General features: G+C 38.4%; 1 protein-coding gene across 1 annotated transcript in view; it reads right to left on the reverse strand.

The window, feature by feature from the left end:
* LOC140927741 (uncharacterized) overlaps positions 1 to 14,360 on the reverse strand; it is a 39,284-nt gene extending 24,924 nt beyond the window's left edge. Inside the window, exons 1-3 of the mRNA XM_073377423.1 lie at positions 14,208 to 14,360; positions 13,925 to 14,095; positions 176 to 194 (exon numbers count right to left, since the gene is read on the reverse strand). Coding sequence (XP_073233524.1) covers positions 176 to 193 — 18 coding nt within the window. The 5' untranslated portion in view covers position 194; positions 13,925 to 14,095; positions 14,208 to 14,360. The remainder of the gene's footprint in view (positions 1 to 175; positions 195 to 13,924; positions 14,096 to 14,207) is intronic.
* Between the last annotated feature and the right edge of the window lie 7,025 nt (positions 14,361 to 21,385).

Genomic DNA, 21,385 nt, shown 5'->3' on the forward strand with positions numbered 1-21,385 from the left:
TTCGCCAATAGTTTAGATATTAAAAAGCACTAAGCTGAAATTCCTTACCAAAGATTTACCGCCTTTAGTTACTATATACATTTTCATAATTGATTAATTAGCAATCCATTAGGTCTTTTCTTTGTAAACCCTATAAATCAGACATGCGAATAAACTAAAAATTGTAAACACATACCTTTTGCCTTTCTTCCATTCTAAAATAAAAATCTATCATCAGGAGAATCGCGAATAAACTAAAAATTGTAAACACATGCCCTTACCAAACCATATGATTTTGAAACTGATTTTAAAGTATTTAATATGTATTTTCACTATTTGAACACTATTTTCCTGTATTTTAATACTATTTGACAAAAAAATTTAAATTTTCGCCCCTGTTTGAAATATATCTTGAGTGTAGTTAAATTGTATTTCATGTGAAGGAAAACCTCTCTCATCAATTTACAATGTATTTTGTTTAATAAATATGATTAAAATAGAGTATTTAAAATGTATTTTGGGCATAGAACCACTAACACTGTTACAAACAGAGTTCAAATAGACTATTTGAAATATGTTTAAGGGCTTTTATGCTGACTATAATTAAGATACTTTTAAATAGGGTACTTTAACTCTGTTTTGAGTTGTATCTAAAATGTATTTTCAGACGCATCCACTCACAGAGTTATAAACATAGTTCAAATAGACTATTTGAAATATGTTTTAAGAGCCTAAATGCTGACCGTATTTTAAATCCTTTTAAATAGGGTACTTTAACACTGTTTTGAGTTGTATCTAAAATGTATTTTGAGACGCATCCACTGACAAAGTTACAAACAGAGTTCAAATAGACTATTTGAAATATGTTTTAAAACCTTAAGAACTGACCGCATTTTAAATACTTTTAAATAGGGTACTTAAACACTGTTTTGAGGTCTATTTGAATTGTATTTTGGGCACACAGCACTCTGACTATAAAAACAGATTATCCATAAACTATTTGAAGTCTGCTTAAAGTCATCAAATGCTTACCTTATTGTAAATACTTTAAAGTAGTGTACTTATAACTTATTATTACTAGGGTGCAATACTCTAATGTCTTTTGGGAGAATTATACTCAGACTATAAATAAAAGTAACAATTGCAAAAAGTTAATTTTTAAGCCTTCATCGTGTCACGAACTCATAAATGACTCAAAACAAGCTGTCACATATTGTGGACCGGATTCTCCTCCCAACAAAGTTCGAAGCTGAGCGAAAAATTAAATCTAAATTAAATAAAAAAAGAGAAGAAAATTAGGAATAGGTTTTAGCTTTGACTGACAACACGTAACTGTGACAGTGTTCCGATAAAAGATCTATCCGTTCCTCACTGTTCATTACCTGCAAGCTCTCTGCGAAAATCTCCGCGTAGATTTTAGCCGTGATTCAATTAATGCAGTTACGGGACTTTCCATAAGTTTTTTAAAAGAAACTTCTTAAAATCGCATTTTAATTTCATATAGAAATTTTTTCACAAACAGCCAAAGCCGCGGGCCGAGAACCGGATGCACGCAGTCAACAGAGGTTTATCTAAAATAAGCCCTTGAAATTACATAATAAATAAATTATCCAAGCTAAGATCTCACCTCAAATATATTGCATCAAGAAACAAAGCTCAGATATGAATAAACTCCGACATATGGTTATCTTTCTCTCATAGATTATTCCGCACATGCATGGCATATTATTTCTGGTAATGGGTTCATGATAACCGTCACGAATATAGAGGCATTAAGTGACCACTAAGCCCACTATGAGAATGTTGATGTAATTGCTGTAGTTACTGTAGTTGGTGTAGTAGCTGTAGTTGGTGTAGTAGCAGTAGTTGGTGTAGTAGTTGTAGTTGGTGTAGTAACTGTAGTTGGTGTAGTAGCTGTAGTTGGTGTAGTTAGTGTAGTTGGTGTAGTAGCTGTAGTTGGTGTAGTAGCTGTAGTTGGTGTAGTTGGTGTAGTTGGTGTAGTTGGTGTAGTTGCTGTAGTTGCTGTAGTTGGTGTAGTTGGTGTAGTAGCTGTAGTTAGTGTAGTAGCTGTAGTTGGTGTAGTTGGTGTAGTTAATGTAGTTGGTGTAGTTGGTCTAGTTGGTGTAGTAGCAGTAGTTGGTGTAGTAGCTGTAGTTGGTGTAGTTAGTGTAGTTGGTGTAGTACCTGTAGTTAGTGTAGTAGCTGTAGTTGGTGTAGTTAGTGTAGTTGGTGTAGTACCTGTAGTTGCTGTAGTTAGTGTAGTAGCTATAGTTGGTGTAGTAGCTGTAGTTAGTGTAGTAGGTGTAGTTAGTGTAGTTAGTGTAGTTGGTGTAGTAGCTGTAGTTGGTGTAGTAGCTGTAGTTGCTGTAGTTGGTGTAGTTGGTGTAGTTAATGTAGTTGGTGTAGTTGGTGTAGTAGCTGTAGTTAGTGTAGTAGCTGTAGTTGGTGTAGTTAGTGTAGTTGGTGTAGTAGCTGTAGTTGCTGTAGTTGGTGTAGTTAATGTAGTTGGTGTAGTTAGTGTAGTTGGTGTAGTAGCAGTAGTTGGTGTAGTAGCTGTAGTTGGTGTAGTTGGTGTAGTTGGTGTAGTAACTGTAGTTGGTGTAGTTAGTGTAGTTGGTGTAGTAGCTGTAGTTGGTGTAGTAGCAGTAGTTGGTGTAGTAGCTGTAGTTGCTGTAGTTGGTGTAGTTGGTGTAGTAGCTGTAGTTAGTGTAGTTGGTGTAGTTAGTGTAGTTGGTGTAGTAGCTGTAGTTGGTGTAGTTGGTGTAGTAACTGTAGTTGGTGTAGTAGCTGTAGTTGGTGTAGTTGGTGTAGTTGGTGTAGTAACTGTAGTTGGTGTAGTAGCTGTAGTTGGTGTAGTTAGTGTAGTTGGTGTAGTAGCTGTAGTTGGTGTAGTAGCAGTAGTTGGTGTAGTAGCTGTAGTTGCTGTAGTTGGTGTAGTTGGTGTAGTACCTGTAGTTAGTGTAGTAGCTGTAGTTGGTGTAGTTAGTGTAGTTGGTGTAGTAGCTGTAGTTGGTGTAGTTGGTGTAGTTAATGTAGTTGGTGTAGTTGGTGTAGTTGGTGTAGTTGGTGTAGTGGGTGTAGTTGGTGTAGTAGCTGTAGTTAGTGTAGTAGCTGTAGTTGGTGTAGTTGGTGTAGTTGGTGTAGTTGGTGTAGTTGGTGTAGTTGGTGTAGTAGCTGTAGTTGCTGTAGTTGGTGTAGTTAATGTAGTTAGTGTAGTTGGTGTAGTTAGTGTAGTTGGTGTAGTAGCTGTAGTTGCTGTAGTTGGTGTAGTTAATGTAGTTGGTGTAGTTAGTGTAGTTGGTGTAGTAGCAGTAGTTGGTGTAGTAGCTGTAGTTGGTGTAGTTGGTGTAGTTGGTGTAGTAACTGTAGTTGGTGTAGTTAGTGTAGTTGGTGTAGTAGCTGTAGTTGGTGTAGTAGCAGTAGTTGGTGTAGTAGCTGTAGTTGCTGTAGTTGGTGTAGTTGGTGTAGTAGCTGTAGTTAGTGTAGTTGGTGTAGTTAGTGTAGTTGGTGTAGTAGCTGTAGTTGGTGTAGTTGGTGTAGTAACTGTAGTTGGTGTAGTAGCTGTAGTTGGTGTAGTTGGTGTAGTTGGTGTAGTAACTGTAGTTGGTGTAGTAGCTGTAGTTGGTGTAGTTAGTGTAGTTGGTGTAGTAGCTGTAGTTGGTGTAGTAGCAGTAGTTGGTGTAGTAGCTGTAGTTGCTGTAGTTGGTGTAGTTGGTGTAGTACCTGTAGTTAGTGTAGTAGCTGTAGTTGGTGTAGTTAGTGTAGTTGGTGTAGTAGCTGTAGTTGGTGTAGTTGGTGTAGTTAATGTAGTTGGTGTAGTTGGTGTAGTTGGTGTAGTTGGTGTAGTGGGTGTAGTTGGTGTAGTAGCTGTAGTTAGTGTAGTAGCTGTAGTTGGTGTAGTTGGTGTAGTTGGTGTAGTTGGTGTAGTTGGTGTAGTAGCTGTAGTTGCTGTAGTTGGTGTAGTTAATGTAGTTAGTGTAGTTGCTGTAGTTGGTGTAGTTGGTGTAGTAGCTGTAGTTAGTGTAGTAGCTGTAGTTGGTGTAGTTAGTGTAGTTGGTGTAGTAGCTGTAGTTGGTGTAGTAGCTGTAGTTGGTGTAGTTGGTGTAGTTAATGTAGTTGGTGTAGTTGGTGTAGTTTGTGTAGTTGCTGTAGTTGGTGTAGTTGGTGTAGTAGCTGTAGTTAGTGTAGTAGCTGTAGTTGGTGTAGTTAGTGTAGTTGCTGTAGTAGCTGTAGTTGCTGTAGTTGGTGTAGTTAATGTAGTTAGTGTAGTTGGTGTAGTTGGTATAGTAGCTGTAGTTGGTGTAGTTGGTGTAGTTAATGTAGTTGGTGTAGTTGGTGTAGTTGGTGTAGTTGGTGTAGTTGGTGTAGTAGCTGTAGTTGCTGTAGTTGGTGTAGTTAATGTAGTTAGTGTAGTTGGTGTAGTTGGTGTAGTAGCTGTAGTTGCTGTAGTTGGTGTAGTTGGTGTAGTAGCTGTAGTTAGTGTAGTAGCTGTAGTTGGTGTAGTTAGTGTAGTTGGTGTAGTAGCTGTAGTTGGTGTAGTAGCTGTAGTTGGTGTAGTTGGTGTAGTTAATGTAGTTGGTGTAGTTGGTGTAGTTTGTGTAGTTGCTGTAGTTGGTGTAGTTGGTGTAGTAGCTGTAGTTAGTGTAGTAGCTGTAGTTGGTGTAGTTAGTGTAGTTGCTGTAGTAGCTGTAGTTGGTGTAGTAGCAGTAGTTGGTGTAGTAGCTGTAGTTGCTGTAGTTGGTGTAGTTGGTGTAGTAGCTGTAGTTAGTGTAGTTGGTGTAGTTAGTGTAGTTGGTGTAGTAGCAGTAGTTGGTGTAGTTGGTGTAGTAGCTGTAGTTAGTGTAGTAGCTGTAGTTGGTGTAGTTAGTGTAGTTGGTGTAGTAGCTGTAGTTGCTGTAGTTGGTGTAGTTGGTGTAGTTGGTGTAGTAGCTGTAGTTAGTGTAGTAGGTGTAGTTGGTGTAGTTAGTGTAGTTGGTGTAGTAGCTGTAGTTGGTGTAGTAGCTGTAGTTGCTGTAGTTAATGTAGTTGGTGTAGTTAGTGTAGTTGCTGTAGTTGGTGTAGTTGCTGTAGTTGGTGTAGTAGCTGTAGTTGGTGTAGTTGCTGTAGTTGCTGTACTTAATGTAGTTGGTGTAGTTGGTGTAGTTGGTGTAATAGCTGTAGTTAGTGTAGTAGCTGTAGTTGGTGTAGTTAGTGTAGTTGGTGTAGTAGCTGTAGTTGGTGTAGTTGGTGTAGTTAATGTAGTTGGTGTAGTTGGTGTAGTTGGTGTAGTGGGTGTAGTAGCTGTAGTTGGAGTAGTTAGTGTAGTTGGTGTAGTAGCTGTAGTTGCTGTAGTTGGTGTAGTTAATGTAGTTGGTGTAGTATGTAGTTGGTGTAGTAGCTGTAGTTAGTGTAGTAGCTATAGTTGGTGTAGTTAGTGTAGTTGGTGTAGTAGCTGTAGTTAGTGTAGTAGCTGTAGTTGCTGTAGTTGGTGTAGTTGCTGTAGTTGGTGTAGTAGCTGTAGTTAGTGTAGTAGGTGTAGTTGGTGTAGTTAGTGTAGTTGGTGTAGTAGCTGTAGTTGGTGTTGTAGCTGTAGTTGCTGTAGTTAATGTAGTTGGTGTAGTTAGTGTAGTTGCTGTAGTTGGTGTAGTTGCTGTAGTTGGTGTAGTAGCTGTAGTTGGTGTAGTTGCTGTAGTTGCTGTAGTTAATGTAGTTGGTGTAGTTGGTGTAGTAGCTGTAGTTAGTGTAGTAGCTGTAGTTTGTGTAGTTAGTGTAGTTGGTGTAGTAGCTGTAGTAGCTGTAGTTAATGTAGTTGGTGTAGTTAGTGTAGTTGCTGTAGTTGCTGTAGTAGCTGTAGTTGGTGTAGTTGCTGTAGTTAATTTAGTTGGTGTAGTTAGTGTAGTTGCTGTAGTTGCTGTAGTTGCTGTAGTTGGTGTAGTAACTGTAGTTGGTGTAGTTGCTGTAGTTGCTGTAGTTGCTGTAGTTAATGTAGTTGGTGTAGTTGGTGTAGTAGCTGTAGTTGCTTTAGTAAATGTAGTTGGTGTAGTTAGTGTAGTTGGTGTAGTTAGTGTAGTTGGTGTAGTAGCTGTAGTTGCTGTAGTTAATGTAGTTGGTGTAGTTAGTGTAGTTGTTGTAGTTGCTGTAGTTGGTGTAGTTGCTGTAGTTGCTGTAGTTGGTGTAGTTAATGTAGTTGGTGTAGTTGGTGTAGTAGCTGTAGTTAGTGTAGTAGCTGTAGTTGGTGTAGTTAGGTAGTTGGTGTAGTTAATGTAGTTGGTGTAGTTGCTGTAGTTGCTGTAGTTAATGTAGTTGGTGTAGTTGCTGTAGTTGCTGTAGTTGCTGTAGTTGCTGTAGTTAATGTAATTGGTGTAGTTAGTGTAGTTGGTGTAGTTGGTGTAGTTGGTGTAGTTGGTGTAGTTGGTGTAGTTGATGTAGTTGATGTAGTTGCTGTAGTTGCTGTAGTTGCTGTAGTTGGTGTAGTTGGTGTATAGTTAATGTAGTTGGTGTAGTTAGTGTAGTTGGCTGTAGTTGCTGTAGTTTGTTTAGTAGCTGTAGTTGGTGTAGTTGCTGTAGTTGGTGTAGTTAGTGTAGTTGGTGTAGTAAGTGTAGTTGGTGTAGTATAATTAGTAATTTTTTTTTCTGCGGTATTTTCGCACATGTTTCATCACTCACAAACAATCATAAAAGCTAATTGTGATGGTCTGTACCTCGTGTAAAACTTTATATAATGTGCTAAGCCTATTAGGGACTGGATGGAATTGTGCTTATGGGGAGGGGGGGGGGGGGGAGCGGGGGGGTTGATCATTGATAGTCGGGGAGTAATGCAAAAGAAAGAGTCTCCAGAATTCAGATTTCCAGAGTTTGGCATCTCTGCTGTAGTTCGATGTAGTTTGGTGTAGTTTCGATGTAGTTACTTTTTTTCAGTTGGTATAGTTGTAGGAATACGATGACGAGATTGTAATGTACATTCCATCAGTTTTTCCCCCCCTTTTTAAAGTTTCTTTTTACGTTCTCGCTAAAGAACGTAGTAGATTGACGACGGCCAACTAGTTTTCTCGCCAAAATGACACTTGTTTATGTACTTAGTAATTGGGAGGATCTCGAAAACGTTCTGGTGATTCTTGAAATTTATTCTTTCTAACGGGTAATTAATCTTATATAATGATGATATTTGATATAATTTCATTGAAATTATATGATGTCTTCACCTTTATTTCCTTTCTCTTAATATTTATGTAATTACGCTACACAATGTCTGACTGCATCTAGCACTTGAAATTTACGTATTATCTTCATTTTAGCGCCGTTTTCCCTATTTCCCTAAAATCTATGGTCATTAAACCTCAAATAGTGACCTCACCGTAATTACTTTAAAGCATTGTCATTATGTGAAAGTTTTGGTGAATAGAGAGTGCGATTTAGTATTCGTCTATTTTTGCCCGCATAAATAAAGAGCCCTGGATCACATATATTAAATGACCATTGCGACTTACACGATTAACCCTTGTTTGTTACTTCATTGTTACATGTAAGTAAAGATTTGAAATAAAACTATTTTTTGTTGTTCTTGCTACTTTTGTGTTTGTTCATTTCCTTTTTTATTTCAATAATCGACCTCCGAGTTAATTTGTGTGCTGTAGAGCGGTTATAAAAATCAATACATGAGTTGTAGAGCTTTGCGACTTTTTCTGGTTTCTTTTTACAAGATCTGATTCCCAACGACAGTAGACAAAATTCCAAAATCATAAGTTCCAACACAGAAAAACTGCTACGTGTGTAATCCGCGCCTTCCCTTTGTAATAAAAATGGTTTTTCTGTTATTCTTTTAGTGAAAGATGTTTTAATAAACTTGCTTTTGTAGTTCTTTCTTTGCTTTGCTTTAGGTGAGTTTCTTCCGTTTCCACAGCTTTTGCATTTGCACTTATCCCCACATTTTATTCCCGCTTTCAAACATTTGCATCTACTTGAGTACTTTCTTTTTCTCCCAATACTTTGTTTTGGTACCTCGCAACAGTTTAAAGTATTTGCATTTTTGTTGTTGACACCACAACGGCACTTTATTCGGATTTCCCGCATTGTCCTGCATTTTCCTACAAATTGGGGTCTTGAAAGTTCAATCAATGAATCATAATGACCACTTTCCTCTTGTGTAAATGCGAGATACAGCGGCACATTGGAAATAGCCTGAACTTGTGGCGTAACGATTGTCAAAGGCCAATCTGTTACTGACGTTACAAGGACAAGGGGAAGGTGGAGGACATTGGCTGCGGCAAGTGGCATAGCATCGCCAATACTCGCTGCAAAATGACCTGGCACTAGGAATCGTTTCGCTTCAGAATAATAGTCAAGGCCCGGTTGAACAAAGTGTTGGTATTGTTCGCTGTTACTTAACCATTCTTGAACCACTAATTGTCGCAAATTTCGTGCTATTTCGGTAATACTTTGTTGATTTTTGATTCCAAGTTTGTTGAATTGTTCTTCAACTTTTTCGTCGCATGTGGTCAACAAGTTCGATATCTGTAAAGCGAGCGAAAAAAAGAAGCAGTCCCCATCTTTTGGTGATGGTTGTCTTCTAAAACCCATATTTTCTGCGCGCTGATCAAGGATGCTTTGACTTGAATGATTGGTGTTATGTTCTTTATTCATTGACTGGAAAACCAATAGTGACCGACGGAAATCGTGACTTTCCAGTTCATCTAGTCCATTACCTTTTATGTTATTATATATTTTGCTCGAAACGTCTGCTCTATTGATAATGGCTTCCAGCATCAAACTGTCTTGCTCGGAATTAGATCCGTTGAAACTCAGGATATCAGCTGGTAAAACGCTTCTATTGGCATTCTTATAAAAGCCAAAATTCTCTTCTACATCGATAGTTTCCACTACTTCTTTTTTAGATCCCTGTTTTTCATCTATTTCAGTATTTATGAGATGAAAAGCTCTGGTAAACAGAGCATACGCAAGTTTAACACCTAACTTACTTCTTCCTGCAATTTTTCGAAGCTTTCTGTGTAGCCTTTCGTTTTTGTTTGTTCCACACCCAGGGGGAATCTCTGACAAGCAACCCTCCTTGATATGAATTTTAATATTTTCTATAGCTCGCAAAGATTTCTTGTTAAGTACCAGCCTTCTTCCTGATCTCATGCCCTTCCACTTTTTTTCAAAAATTTCAATGTTTTGTAATAGAGTTTCTGATGATGGCGTTTCTCTTTTCCTTGTTTTTCCGTAGTCTCCTGCGGCTCGAAAGACATTCCGATATTGCCTGGCTATTGCTTTTCGCCAACTCCATCTTTTTGGTATGGTGACCAAAAAGCGATTTATGGCATGGAAGAGATCTAGTTTAACCTGCAAGTGTAGGTCGTTGAAAAATGCTCTTAGTTTCTTTCGTATTTGACAGCAGTTGTCAACGTAAATCGCTTGCATTTGTTTTCTTTGTGCTCTCAGGCGACATGATAGTTCTCGGAAAAGAATTTCAGTTTCTTCCGCCTTCGTTGATTTAGTGAACCGCCATTTAATTACTTGGCCAACTACAGCTACTAAACTAACTACAGCTACTACACCATCTACACCAACTACACCAACTACATTAACTACACCAACTACACCAACTACAGCTACTACACTAACTACAGCTACTACACCAACTACACTAACTACACCAACTACAGCTACTACACCAACTACAGCTACTACACCAACTACACCAACTACATTAACTACACCAACTACAGCAACTACAGCAACTACAGCAACTACACTAACTACACCAACTACATTAACTACAGCAACTACAGCTACTACACCAACTACAGCTACTACACCAACTACACTAACTACACCAACTACAGCTACTACACCAACTACACCAACTACGCCAACTACAGCAACTACACTAACTACACCAACTACATTAACTACAGCAACTACAGCTACTACACCAACTACACTAACTACACCAACTACAGCTACTACACTAACTACAGCTACTACACCAACTACACCAACTACATTAACTACACCAACTACAGCAACTACAGCAACTACAGCTACTACACCAACTACAGCTACTACACCAACTACACTAACTACACCAACTACACCTACTACACTAACTACAGCTACTACACCAACTATAGCTACTACACTAACTACAGCAACTACAGCTACTACACCAACTACACTAACTACACCAACTACAGCTACTACACTAACTACAGCTACTACACCAACTACACCAACTACACCAACTACATTAACTACACCAACTACACCAACTACATTAACTACACCAACTACACCAACTACAGCTACTACACCAACTACACCAACTACAGCAACTACAGCTACTACACTAACTACAGCTACTACACCAACTACACCAACTACAGCAACTACAGCAACTACACCAACTACACCAACTACACCAACTACATTAACTACACCAACTACACCAACTACATTAACTACACCAACTACACCAACTACAGCTACTACACCAACTACAGCTACTACACCAACTACACTAACTACACCAACTACAGCTACTACACCAACTACAGCTACTACACCAACTACACCAACTACATTAACTACACCAACTACAGCAACTACAGCAACTACAGCAACTACACTAACTACACCAACTACATTAACTACAGCAACTACAGCTACTACAGCAACTACAGCTACTACACCAACTACAGCTACTACACCAACTACACTAACTACACCAACTACAGCTACTACACCAACTACACCAACTACACCAACTACAGCAACTACACTAACTACACCAACTACATTAACTACAGCAACTACAGCTACTACACCAACTACAGCTACTACACCAACTACACTAACTACACCAACTACAGCTACTACACTAACTACAGCTACTACACCAACTACACCAACTACAGCAACTACACCTACTACACCAACTACAGCTACTACACCAACTACAGCTACTACACCAACTACAGCTACTACACCAACTACATTAACTACAGCAACTACAGCAACTACAGCTACTACACCAACTACAGCTACTAAACTAACTACAGCTACTACACCATCTACACCAACTACACCAACTACATTAACTACACCAACTACAGCAACTACAGCAACTACAGCTACTACACCAACTACACTAACTACACCAACTACAGCTACTACACTAACTACAGCTACTACACCAACTACAGCAACTACAGCTACTACACCAACTACAGCAACTACACCAACTACAGCTACTACACCAACTACACCAACTACATCAACTACACCAACTACAGCAACTGCAGCAACTACAGCAACTACACCAACTACAGCTACTACACCAACTACAGCAACTACACCAACTACAGCAACTACACTAACTACATTAACTACATTAACTACAGCAACTACAGCCACTACACCAACTACAGCTACTACACCAACTACACTAACTACACCAACTACAGCTACTACACTAACTAGAGCTACTACACTAACTACAGCAACTACAGCTACTACACCAACTACACTAACTACACCAACTACAGCTACTACACTAACTACAGCTACTACACCAACTACACCAACTACATTAACTACACCAACTACAGCAACTACACCACTACACCAACTACAGTTACTACACCAACTACAGCTACTACACCAACTACACTAACTACACCAACTACAGCTACTACACCAACTACTGCTACTACACCAAGTAGACCAACTACACCAACTACATTAACTACACCAACTACAGCAACTACAGCTACTACACCAACTACACTAACTACACCAACTACAGCTACTACACTAACTACAGCTACTACACCAACTACACCCACTACACCAACTACACCAACTACATTAACTACACCAACTACATCAACTATAGCTACTACACCAACTACACTAACTACACCAACTACAGCTACTACACTAATTACAGCTACTACACCAACTACACCAACTACAGCAACTACAGCTACTACACCAACTACTGCTACTACACCAACTACAGCTACTACACCAACTACAGCTACTACACCAACTACACTAACTACACCAACTACAGCTACTACACCAACTACAGTTACTACATCAACTACAACTAATGCACTAACTACTGCTACTACACCAACTACAGCTACTACAACATTCTCATAGTGGGCTTAGTGGTCACTTAATATGTCTATATTCGTGACGGTTATCATGAACCCATTACCTTATTTCTAAGATGTCACGCGCGACTGAAATCACGACTTCGCGCCGCGGTGATGTGACAAATGCACGTGATAAACAAACCGTCCTTTGTCCTTTGCTCATTTCAAATTATTGTACCGGCGGTTGCTGTGATGGCGGGTGCGCTTGATTTTACTGTTTGTTACGATCTTACAAAAGTATACATTTCAACTCTGCGGATTGTCTGAACACGTAGATGTTGCATTTATCACGGATCAAAAATGGGTATGACTCCTCAGCGACTGTTATGTACTTTGAAAGGATCTGGTTCAGTTTCTCTCCGAAGCACGCGGTCTTGTGCTGTCTTGTGTGTTAATCCAAGAGTCTTCTGTTATGTGAGTATTATACACAATATATGCATAACATGTTACGAAGACGCTTAAGTATACGCCATATGAGAAACAAATGAAGGGTAGTAAACATTTATATACTCCTGCCTGTACGGCAATTTTAGTTTTGACAGGGTTCCATGCTCAGCCTCGCTGTTCTCAGTCACTTGATGTCACGTCACCGACCTCTTTCATGCTCGTGTAAATTTGATGGTGTCATTCTTATGTTGTTCTTTATCAGCCAATAATTAAACGTTCAGGCGTAGCCTGCAAGCTTCTGATAATAATTGAGTAAAGCCGTGAATATAATAAAAAATGTAAGTTACATGTATGTAGATTATTATTTACCGGTAACGTAACGCAATACTCTTTTGAAGCGGAAGATTGATAGCCTGTGTACCGACCCCTTCCCCTCCGATTTTTATTGAGGGGAGGGGGTTTGTACACAGGCTAAAGATTGATTACAGCATTTCTGAAAAATTCCATAAGAATTTCCGGAGAATTCGTAGGGAAATCAACGTAAAGTAATCGGCTAAGAGATAATTCCGGTGAAATGCTAGCGTAGGACTGTGTGGAGAAATTTCGCAGAAGTAAATCTTGCTTTTTCAGAGTAATTTTCGACGGTTTTGTATTCATTTTATTTCATGAATTTAAATGGTATTTTCATCCTGTTTTTGTACTGTTTTTATGCTCTTTCGACCGATTTTTGTACTGTTTTCAGACAACTCTAAGGCTATTTTCTTACAATTTTATACTGTTTTTGCATTTTTGCATCCTATTTTTGATGTATTTTCACAATATACGCGTGCTATTGCTTTTCTTCCTCTGTGGTATTTTAATAATATTTTCAAAGTATTTTTATTGTATTTGCAAATTACTAAATTTCGAAACCCATTAAAAAGCTATTAAAATATATTTTGAAGCATAACATTTTAATAGCGTTTTAAACAGGTTAAAACACCTTTAAAATCAGTCGAAAAATATATTAAAAATATATTTTTGGACCTATTTTAAACCTGTTTTTTTCAAAATACGTTTAAAATTGCCATTAAAAATAGTTTTAAAATAGTATAGCAAATTAAAATATGTTTCTGAAACTGTTTTTATCCTGTTTTTATTCCGATTTATAAGATATTTAAAAACTATTTTAGACCTGTTTTGAGCCTTGCAAAAGCCCTGGAATTTTTTATATATTTTAAACGAATTTAAAAATACATTAAAAATTCTTTTTTAATAGCGTTTTAAACAGGTTAAAACACCTTTAAAAGCAGTCGAAAAATACATTAAAAATACACTTTTCACCCTATTTAAAACCTATTTCACAAAACAGGTTAAAAACAGTTTTCAAAAATAGCTTAAAAATACATTCAAAACAGTGTTGGATTTGGTAAGGGTACCTTTTTCCTTTCCTCCTTTCTAAAATAAAAATCTATGATCAGGAGTATCGCCATAATCATCATCACCACCAACATTATCTCTGTCATCATCATCGTCGTCGTCATCTTCAGCAACAACGTCACAATCATCACCATCACAGCTGCAATAGTTGCCAGAACTTTGAAATCCATCTAAATGAAAATATCCTTTTTTTAGCACTTCGCGGCGTCCTAAACAGTCTAATCAGAGGCAATTCAGAAAATCTACCAGGATCAGACTTGAATTGAATTGTGGAACACATACCTGTGGAATTTCCTTCCTCATTTTAAGAAAAATTATTATCACCAGCATAATGAATATTAACACCAGCACCATCTCCAGCTGCGTCAACTTCAACATATTTATCAGCAGCACCAGCATCACCATCATCATCGTTATCAACATCATCAACATCCTTGCCACATCACTGACTAACAGGGATTCCATCTAAATAGCAGTACATCCTTTCGTTAGCACTACTCGGCATCCTGTACCGTCTAATTATAAGTAATTAATCTACTACATCATACAGTATTGTGAAATGTTTAGTGTACTAGTACTTGAATATACGGTGTGTTTCAAACTAACAGGGCCTCGAAAATAAGCACTTGTAAGAACCGAAAACACCTGCCTTTCACACTTATTCGAGGTCTATTTTTCGGATACATATCTCTTGAAAGTGCTGAAAATAGCGTTTCGGAGCCTCAAATGTGAAAATTTTCTGGGGGAGAATACCCCCAGACCCTCCTACAAGGCTCGTGCCTTCGCCACTCGCAATCAGCTCCCCCCCCCCCCCCCCCCCCCCGATGCAAGAAAACCTAGCCAAGGCCCTGACTACACTAAACCTTTTGCCTGTAGAATACTGTTAAACACCACAACAAAGATGACCACATCGCGCCTGTTTGCGATGGTTGTATATTTAGGTTTCCAGTGTGAAGGTGTTTCGAACTTTGTCAAAATGCAGTTTTAAATAAAATAATCCATATCATCATGACAACAATAAACAAGTCTTTCGCGACCTCTAGGCCTGTCATTGAACTTGCAACATCAAGAACTTAAGGTGTGGCATTTTGCAAATAATCTCCGTGAGAATAAAGAAATTCTCCATGTTTGAATTTAAAGAAAACGCAAGTATATTTCAAACATTATATTTTTAAAAGTCGTGACAAATGAACGGATAAACAAATTCCAACTCAAATTGCTAAGAGGTTCACCACAATGCTGCTTATATCTCTATGCCAGGAAACTTTGGTGCACGTCCTTGTTTGCGGTCCTGGAATCAAACCGTTCTTTCTAAACAAGATTCCTAGTAGTGCAACTTTTTGCAAGATCTTGGTTTTCCTACACTTTTTCATTTATCTCCTTAACGGCTCGATAGAATGTTTTTTTTTTGAAAAAATTCATAATGTGATGATGATGATGATTATGATGTGTATGATGATGTCAAACTTCCATCAACATTGATTCACTACACCTCCTACAAATTCTGAGCCGAACCTAGCCTACAAACAGGCCAGGATCATCGCAACGCAGATTTTATTTTACCTGATCAAGGGTAGGTTTAGCAAAAAATCAAAATTTTGCGAAAAGTTGCACCTGAAATGGTGTTCAGAGAGAAAGGCAGTTCCAAGAATGCAAATACAGTAGTTGCTTCAATAGTTTTCCACGCTCCTTTAGAGAATATCTCAGCGAATGAGAGAAAACTCTATCGGCTCAGTTGAACGCGACAGTGAAATCAATCGTGTACCTAATATAAATAGGTGTATTGTTGAACGATTTACAGTAAGGACTAAATTTAAACTAATATAATTATCACTACGAGTTCAAATTAATCTATATTAACTTACAATTATTCTATTTAAATAATTAACAATTACTACAGACGCAACTGTGAGTTACTGTAATACATAAAAAGTAATTAAATAGATTATTTAAGAGAGCAAATAGAGGACTGTGTCTTAGCGCTCAGTGGCAAGCTGTGTTCCACAGAACAGACCAGCGATATTGAAAACTACGCTTAGTATAGGAACAAACAGGTTGTATCTTGAATTTCTTAGATTATATGAGTGAATACTGGATGTAGGTTTTAAAATTCTGTTTCGATAAGAGACTTTATCAGGACAGTTGGTAGCTGCTAAATTCAGACGACCGTCTTTGCTCCAGACATTCCAAGCCAAGGTTACCAAGGATAGCGGAAGTCCTAACATTTAGGTCAGCCAGACTTTTTAAGCATGTGGCCTATTTTCAGACTGACACACACCTAAGCTGCCCCAAACGGAGGAACAGTAATCAAAGCATGGTTGGATGAGAGCTTTATAGATCATAATTAGAGTCTCACGGGGAAACTGATTTCTAACACGTATGATAGCCCCAAGGCCAGCAGACAATATTGTGAAAATAGGAGTTCCTCGATAGGCTCTCATCCAAATCAACACCCAGGTGCATATAATGTTTAGCTTTTTCCAGAGAGTGTTCATCTATCTTTATATCAAACCGGTGATTTAAATCACCCAGCTTATTATGGCTACCAATAATAAAATACTTTTTTTCACATTTAGACTCGACTTCTTTGCTTAAACCAGGTCTGAATTTCAGGTCAGTCGGTATTTAATTTAGATTGTATATGACCTGGATTACACGAACGTATATTTTAAACTTGTTCGTCTGCAAACATTCGTGGCACAGAATATAGAGGACAAGCAGGTAGGTCATTAATATAGATTAAAAACAATAGAGGTCCTAGAATGGATCCTTGCGGAACGTAGCAAGTCAGGCATATGGCCATATGCAATCCAATTTGCATGTAAACTCCTTCGTATAAGAAGATCACGAAAGCAGCGCGATACACGCTGACTTCTGATTGGGCACAAAAAAATCTCAGGGAAGCATTCGAATAGGTCGTGGAACTGGTTCGTTAAGACGTAGTTTCCAAGAGGCTCTCTCGCCAGTTTTTGAAAACGTTCATCGCCGTCTAACCGCCCCTGGGTCTCCGAGGAAGAGAAATTATTTGCCAAACACGCAACACTTTAAGATCCTAATTTTGAATTTTCGATAGAAGGTGTAGATGTAGAAAAAATCGTATTTTATGAGATTTGTGTTTGTCGTTGTCATGGTGATATCGATTTTACTTAAAACTATAGCTATATTTTGACAAACTTCAATTCATGCAAGGTCAACTATGGGTGAAAATTTTGTGGCGATCGGACAAGAATAAAATCCGGCACATTTAAAAATATCGGTATGATCTCCAAAATCTGTATCAAAACACATTAAAAATCAATAATCAATTAATATCTTTTTTCAACAGGTTAAGGCTTGTGTCTTCACACTTCTCTGGTTTAATTAACACTAAGCTAAACGGACCTCTAAACAGTCACTTGAATAACAACTCAGATTAACAGAATGAGATAGTACCTGTCTAAGCGCTCCACCTTAAGTTTCGAATTCAGTCTTTGCGTTAAAATATTTAGTTGTTGCATAGTTTAATAACTATGGTTATAGACTTTATTTGCTAAAAAACTTCAGTAGACCTGTTAAAGCTAAGTACTATCCGAAGTCTTGACGGATACTGCCATTATCCGATTTGGCGAGGTTACAGTTTGTTGGTGGTTTCAATATGATAAGAGAAAAAAACATACAACATGTTGACAATTTTATTCTTTGTGATCTTGTAAACAACTTGGCGCAGACAAATTCCGGCAGCTTCTACGTTAAAAATCGGTGTGAGACACATGATAAAAAACTTTTGAGCTCTATAGGCCTCGTTCTACATGTCGCTTTTTTCTCGCTCCCGTTATTCTTTTAGCTTATTTGTGCCCTCTCCGGACTGAAAGAGGCTCCATCAGGCTCATCATAAGTCTTCTCATTAAAGATGTAACAAAAATAAATCTACAGTTGACTTTGATAACTCGAACTGCCAAGGCGTGTATTATTGATTAGTTACTAGGTTCGACTTCTAGGACTCGACTCAAGTATTGTCGGAAATGGTTCACAATAAAGGCTACTAGTCCTCAGCTTCTACGTTCACAGGATATAGATCAACTTTCGCGGCTTAGAACGAGTGAGAATGATCAGTAATGTTTAGTTTATTGGCTCAGTTACGCTGTAATCAGAATGATATGCTTGACTACCGGTCGAGTGCGGTTCTATAATCAAAGGTGAACATATGGCGGCAAATCTTTGAAAAGCTTTAAAGAGAGATAGATCATTGAACGATACCGAACTAGGACTAAGAACAGTGTAAAAAGTCCTATGGAAAGCTTTCCTTCCGTTAAGCTTTAATCGCTAGCTGGTTGAGGATACGCTTGATTGAGTCAAAAGACCGCATAATTTTAAGTAAGGGACCAAGCTTGTAGGTGCTTGCCTCCGGTGTAGGCAAAGTGACACTGATATATTTGGTATCAGATTATAAGCGTGTCACATGGTTAAGTTCTAAGAAAAACGTAACACTCTGCTTAGCTATGACTGCAAGATCGGTTTCGGAATCAAAATATTGGATCCTTCGTCAGATGCTTACAACTCACGAAGAGAGCTAGTGCCGTAAACTTGAGTCTGCTCTTTTCATGTAGCATATACAGAATCCTAATTCCTGAACTCTTCGAAAAAAGCTATAAAAAGCAACTGACAAAGGATCCAATATTCAACAAAAACAGGAGTTACATCTTAAAGACACCACCGATTTCATCAACTTTATTGAAAGCACGCAAATCTCCGACCATGTGCTTTTAGCTGCTCCCTTTACACAAACATCCCTCAAACAGAAGGGATTGACGTTATTTTCCGTCACTTCGAAGATCACTATGAGCATAATTTGCCACTGAACTCCCCCAAATGATTTACAGGAACTTTTGCGGCTCATACTTGAAGAGAATTCGTAGCATCACGTTCAACGAACGACACTTCATTCAAACACATGGCGTCGCTATGAGAACTAAGACAACAGTAGCTTTCTCTGTCATTTTTATGGCAGACCTAGAAAAACGACCATTAATGGCTAACCCCTCGACACCTTTGGTCTGGAAGAAATTTTTTGATGACAACTTTTCACTGTGCGACAGTTCAGTGAAAGAAGTTTACAATTTTTTGACTTCGCTAGGCTTCTTACGTAATTGCATAAATTGCGTTCCAGTTTTATTTCCGCAGTTGTTATATAATTTATTTCATATACATCACATTCATCTCATCACGGGAACACAAGAACACACAATTGCGGACTAGCTCCCAACATCAGTGGATTCATAGCTCAGTTGGTCAGAGCATCGCACCGGTCACTGGTTGAAATCCCGTCGAAGTCCTGAATTTTTTCAGGCTTTTTGCGCAATTGCACAAATTGAGTTCACAACTGCTAGGATCATTCTCCATTTGACGTTCAACCCTACAATCAAGTCTACTTCGGTGTGAAATGTCATCTGAACGCACTTTTTTCTTGATACTGAGGTTTTTTAAGCACCTCGCCTTTCAATTCAAACACATTTCAAGCACACGGAAACTTTTCAATATACACACTTCTCATCTTGCCACCCTTTAATCTGCATAACTTAGTCAGAGAAAACTTTGAACAAAGCAAACGAGACTGAACACAGACTCTGTCAAAGAGCGTATCCTTTACGCTCGTTCAAGAAAATATTGACTGAAGTTAAGTTCGCTGACAGAAAAGAGGATCTTTGCAATAAAACAAAACAAACAAAAGAGATTTTATCTTTTGTTACTATCTACAATCCGGCCACACTGAATCTCAAAAAGAATCTCATGAAACACCGGCACATCATTCAGCAGCAACATAAGCTTAAACAAATCTTTAACCAGCCACCGATTGTCTCCCACAGGAAGAAAAAAATCTCTTAACGACATTCTAGTCCGCGCAAAAATTTCTATAATCTCGCAACAATCACAAAATCAGCAAAGCGGTTAAAAGCAAACTTGGATGCAATTTGCATACGATCACGGCTGACTCTGTCCTAAAAATGGCAATTACGCATCCACGCGTTTATTGCGACACAACTGTGACCGGGTCAATATATTTTCAGATCTCTTTCCCATACTCCTATCACTGATCATTCTTATCACGAACGTAGAAGCTGAGAAGTCGTAGACTTTGTTACAACTCTGATTACAGCGTAACTGAGCCACTGAATAAACTAAATGTTACTGATCATTTTCACTCCTTCTTAGCCGCAGAAAAATGATCTAAATCTTGCTAACGTAGAAGCTGAGGAATCGTAGCCTTTACAAGAAAAAAAATGAATTTACTGTTGACTCTGATAACTAGAACTTTCAAGGCGCGTGTCAGAAGCAGCCTAGGAGTAAAGTTATCGTAAAGTTATCGTTTAGTTTCAAACCAATTCTTTTCAGCTAACACATATACGTGTGGTTATTCTAGCGAGACAGTTCGGGTTATTGTGAGCACAATCATAAGAATAATCACTAGATGACGAAGCAAAAGGATTCTGAAATCATACTCACGTTTACTGAAAATGTACAGCAGTGCCCACCCAGACTTTCGCTTCAAAAGGTTGACCGTCGAAGGAGTAATCTTATTCTCTCTTACCAAGAGGTCTCTCCGACTATGTTAAGCGCAAGGCACGGTGGGATTGTGAAAAGCGAAAAAAGCCTCGTCCCAGCCCCCTTCCCTTTCATCTCGCAACACGTAGTCATCGAGTTTCCTGAGCGCAGGTCAGATTGCCCAGAACCAAAAACTTTCAAAAACATTTCCCAAAAAAAAAGCATCGCAATACCTATGACGAGGGGAAGAGAGAAGAGACTCACTTGGCCTAAAAGGATTTGGAGCTTTCATGGTGAATAGGTGCGCGCTTCCTTGATGCGGGAGAGTTGAGAGTTGAGACTGCACCCAGTCACCTGGCTTGCTTCGCTTTATGGAGGAAAACAACACCGAACAAACAACGACCCTCAAAACCCTATAAAATTGCCATGAATTGAGCCCAGGTTACACAGAAAAAGGCAGCAACAGGTCCAAGTTTACGTACGTTTACGTAACTAAATTTCGACGTGTTAACAACTATATTGGATTTCTCATACAAAGTCTTATTCGTTCGTAATATGCAAAACAGTATCGAAACTCACGGTAATTTATGTATCGAGCCTGGGCCGCTCGTACACGAGGCAAGGTTTTTTCGCCATCGTACTCACAGTGTTAATAATTGCAATGCAAATGAAACCTGCCATACCTCTTTGTTGAGGCTTTTAGAAGTTTCTACAAAACTTAGGTAAAAATCAAAATCTCATATAAAATGAAAGAATAATATATAGATTAAGCCAGGGCTAAAAGTGAAGCTCTCGTTAATATATATAGTTAAACGTTTACTCAAACAAAATATAAAATCATTTAATGATAAGCGGCGAAGGGAAAGAAAACAGCCAAAACAAATCAATTGGTCTAATTAGCAAAAAAGAAACAACTTTGCACGTGCAGCACACTTTTTCAT

The sequence above is a fragment of the Porites lutea genome, chromosome 2 (genome assembly GCF_958299795.1).
Source record: "Porites lutea chromosome 2, jaPorLute2.1, whole genome shotgun sequence".
NCBI classification, from domain to species: domain Eukaryota; kingdom Metazoa; phylum Cnidaria; class Anthozoa; order Scleractinia; family Poritidae; genus Porites; species Porites lutea.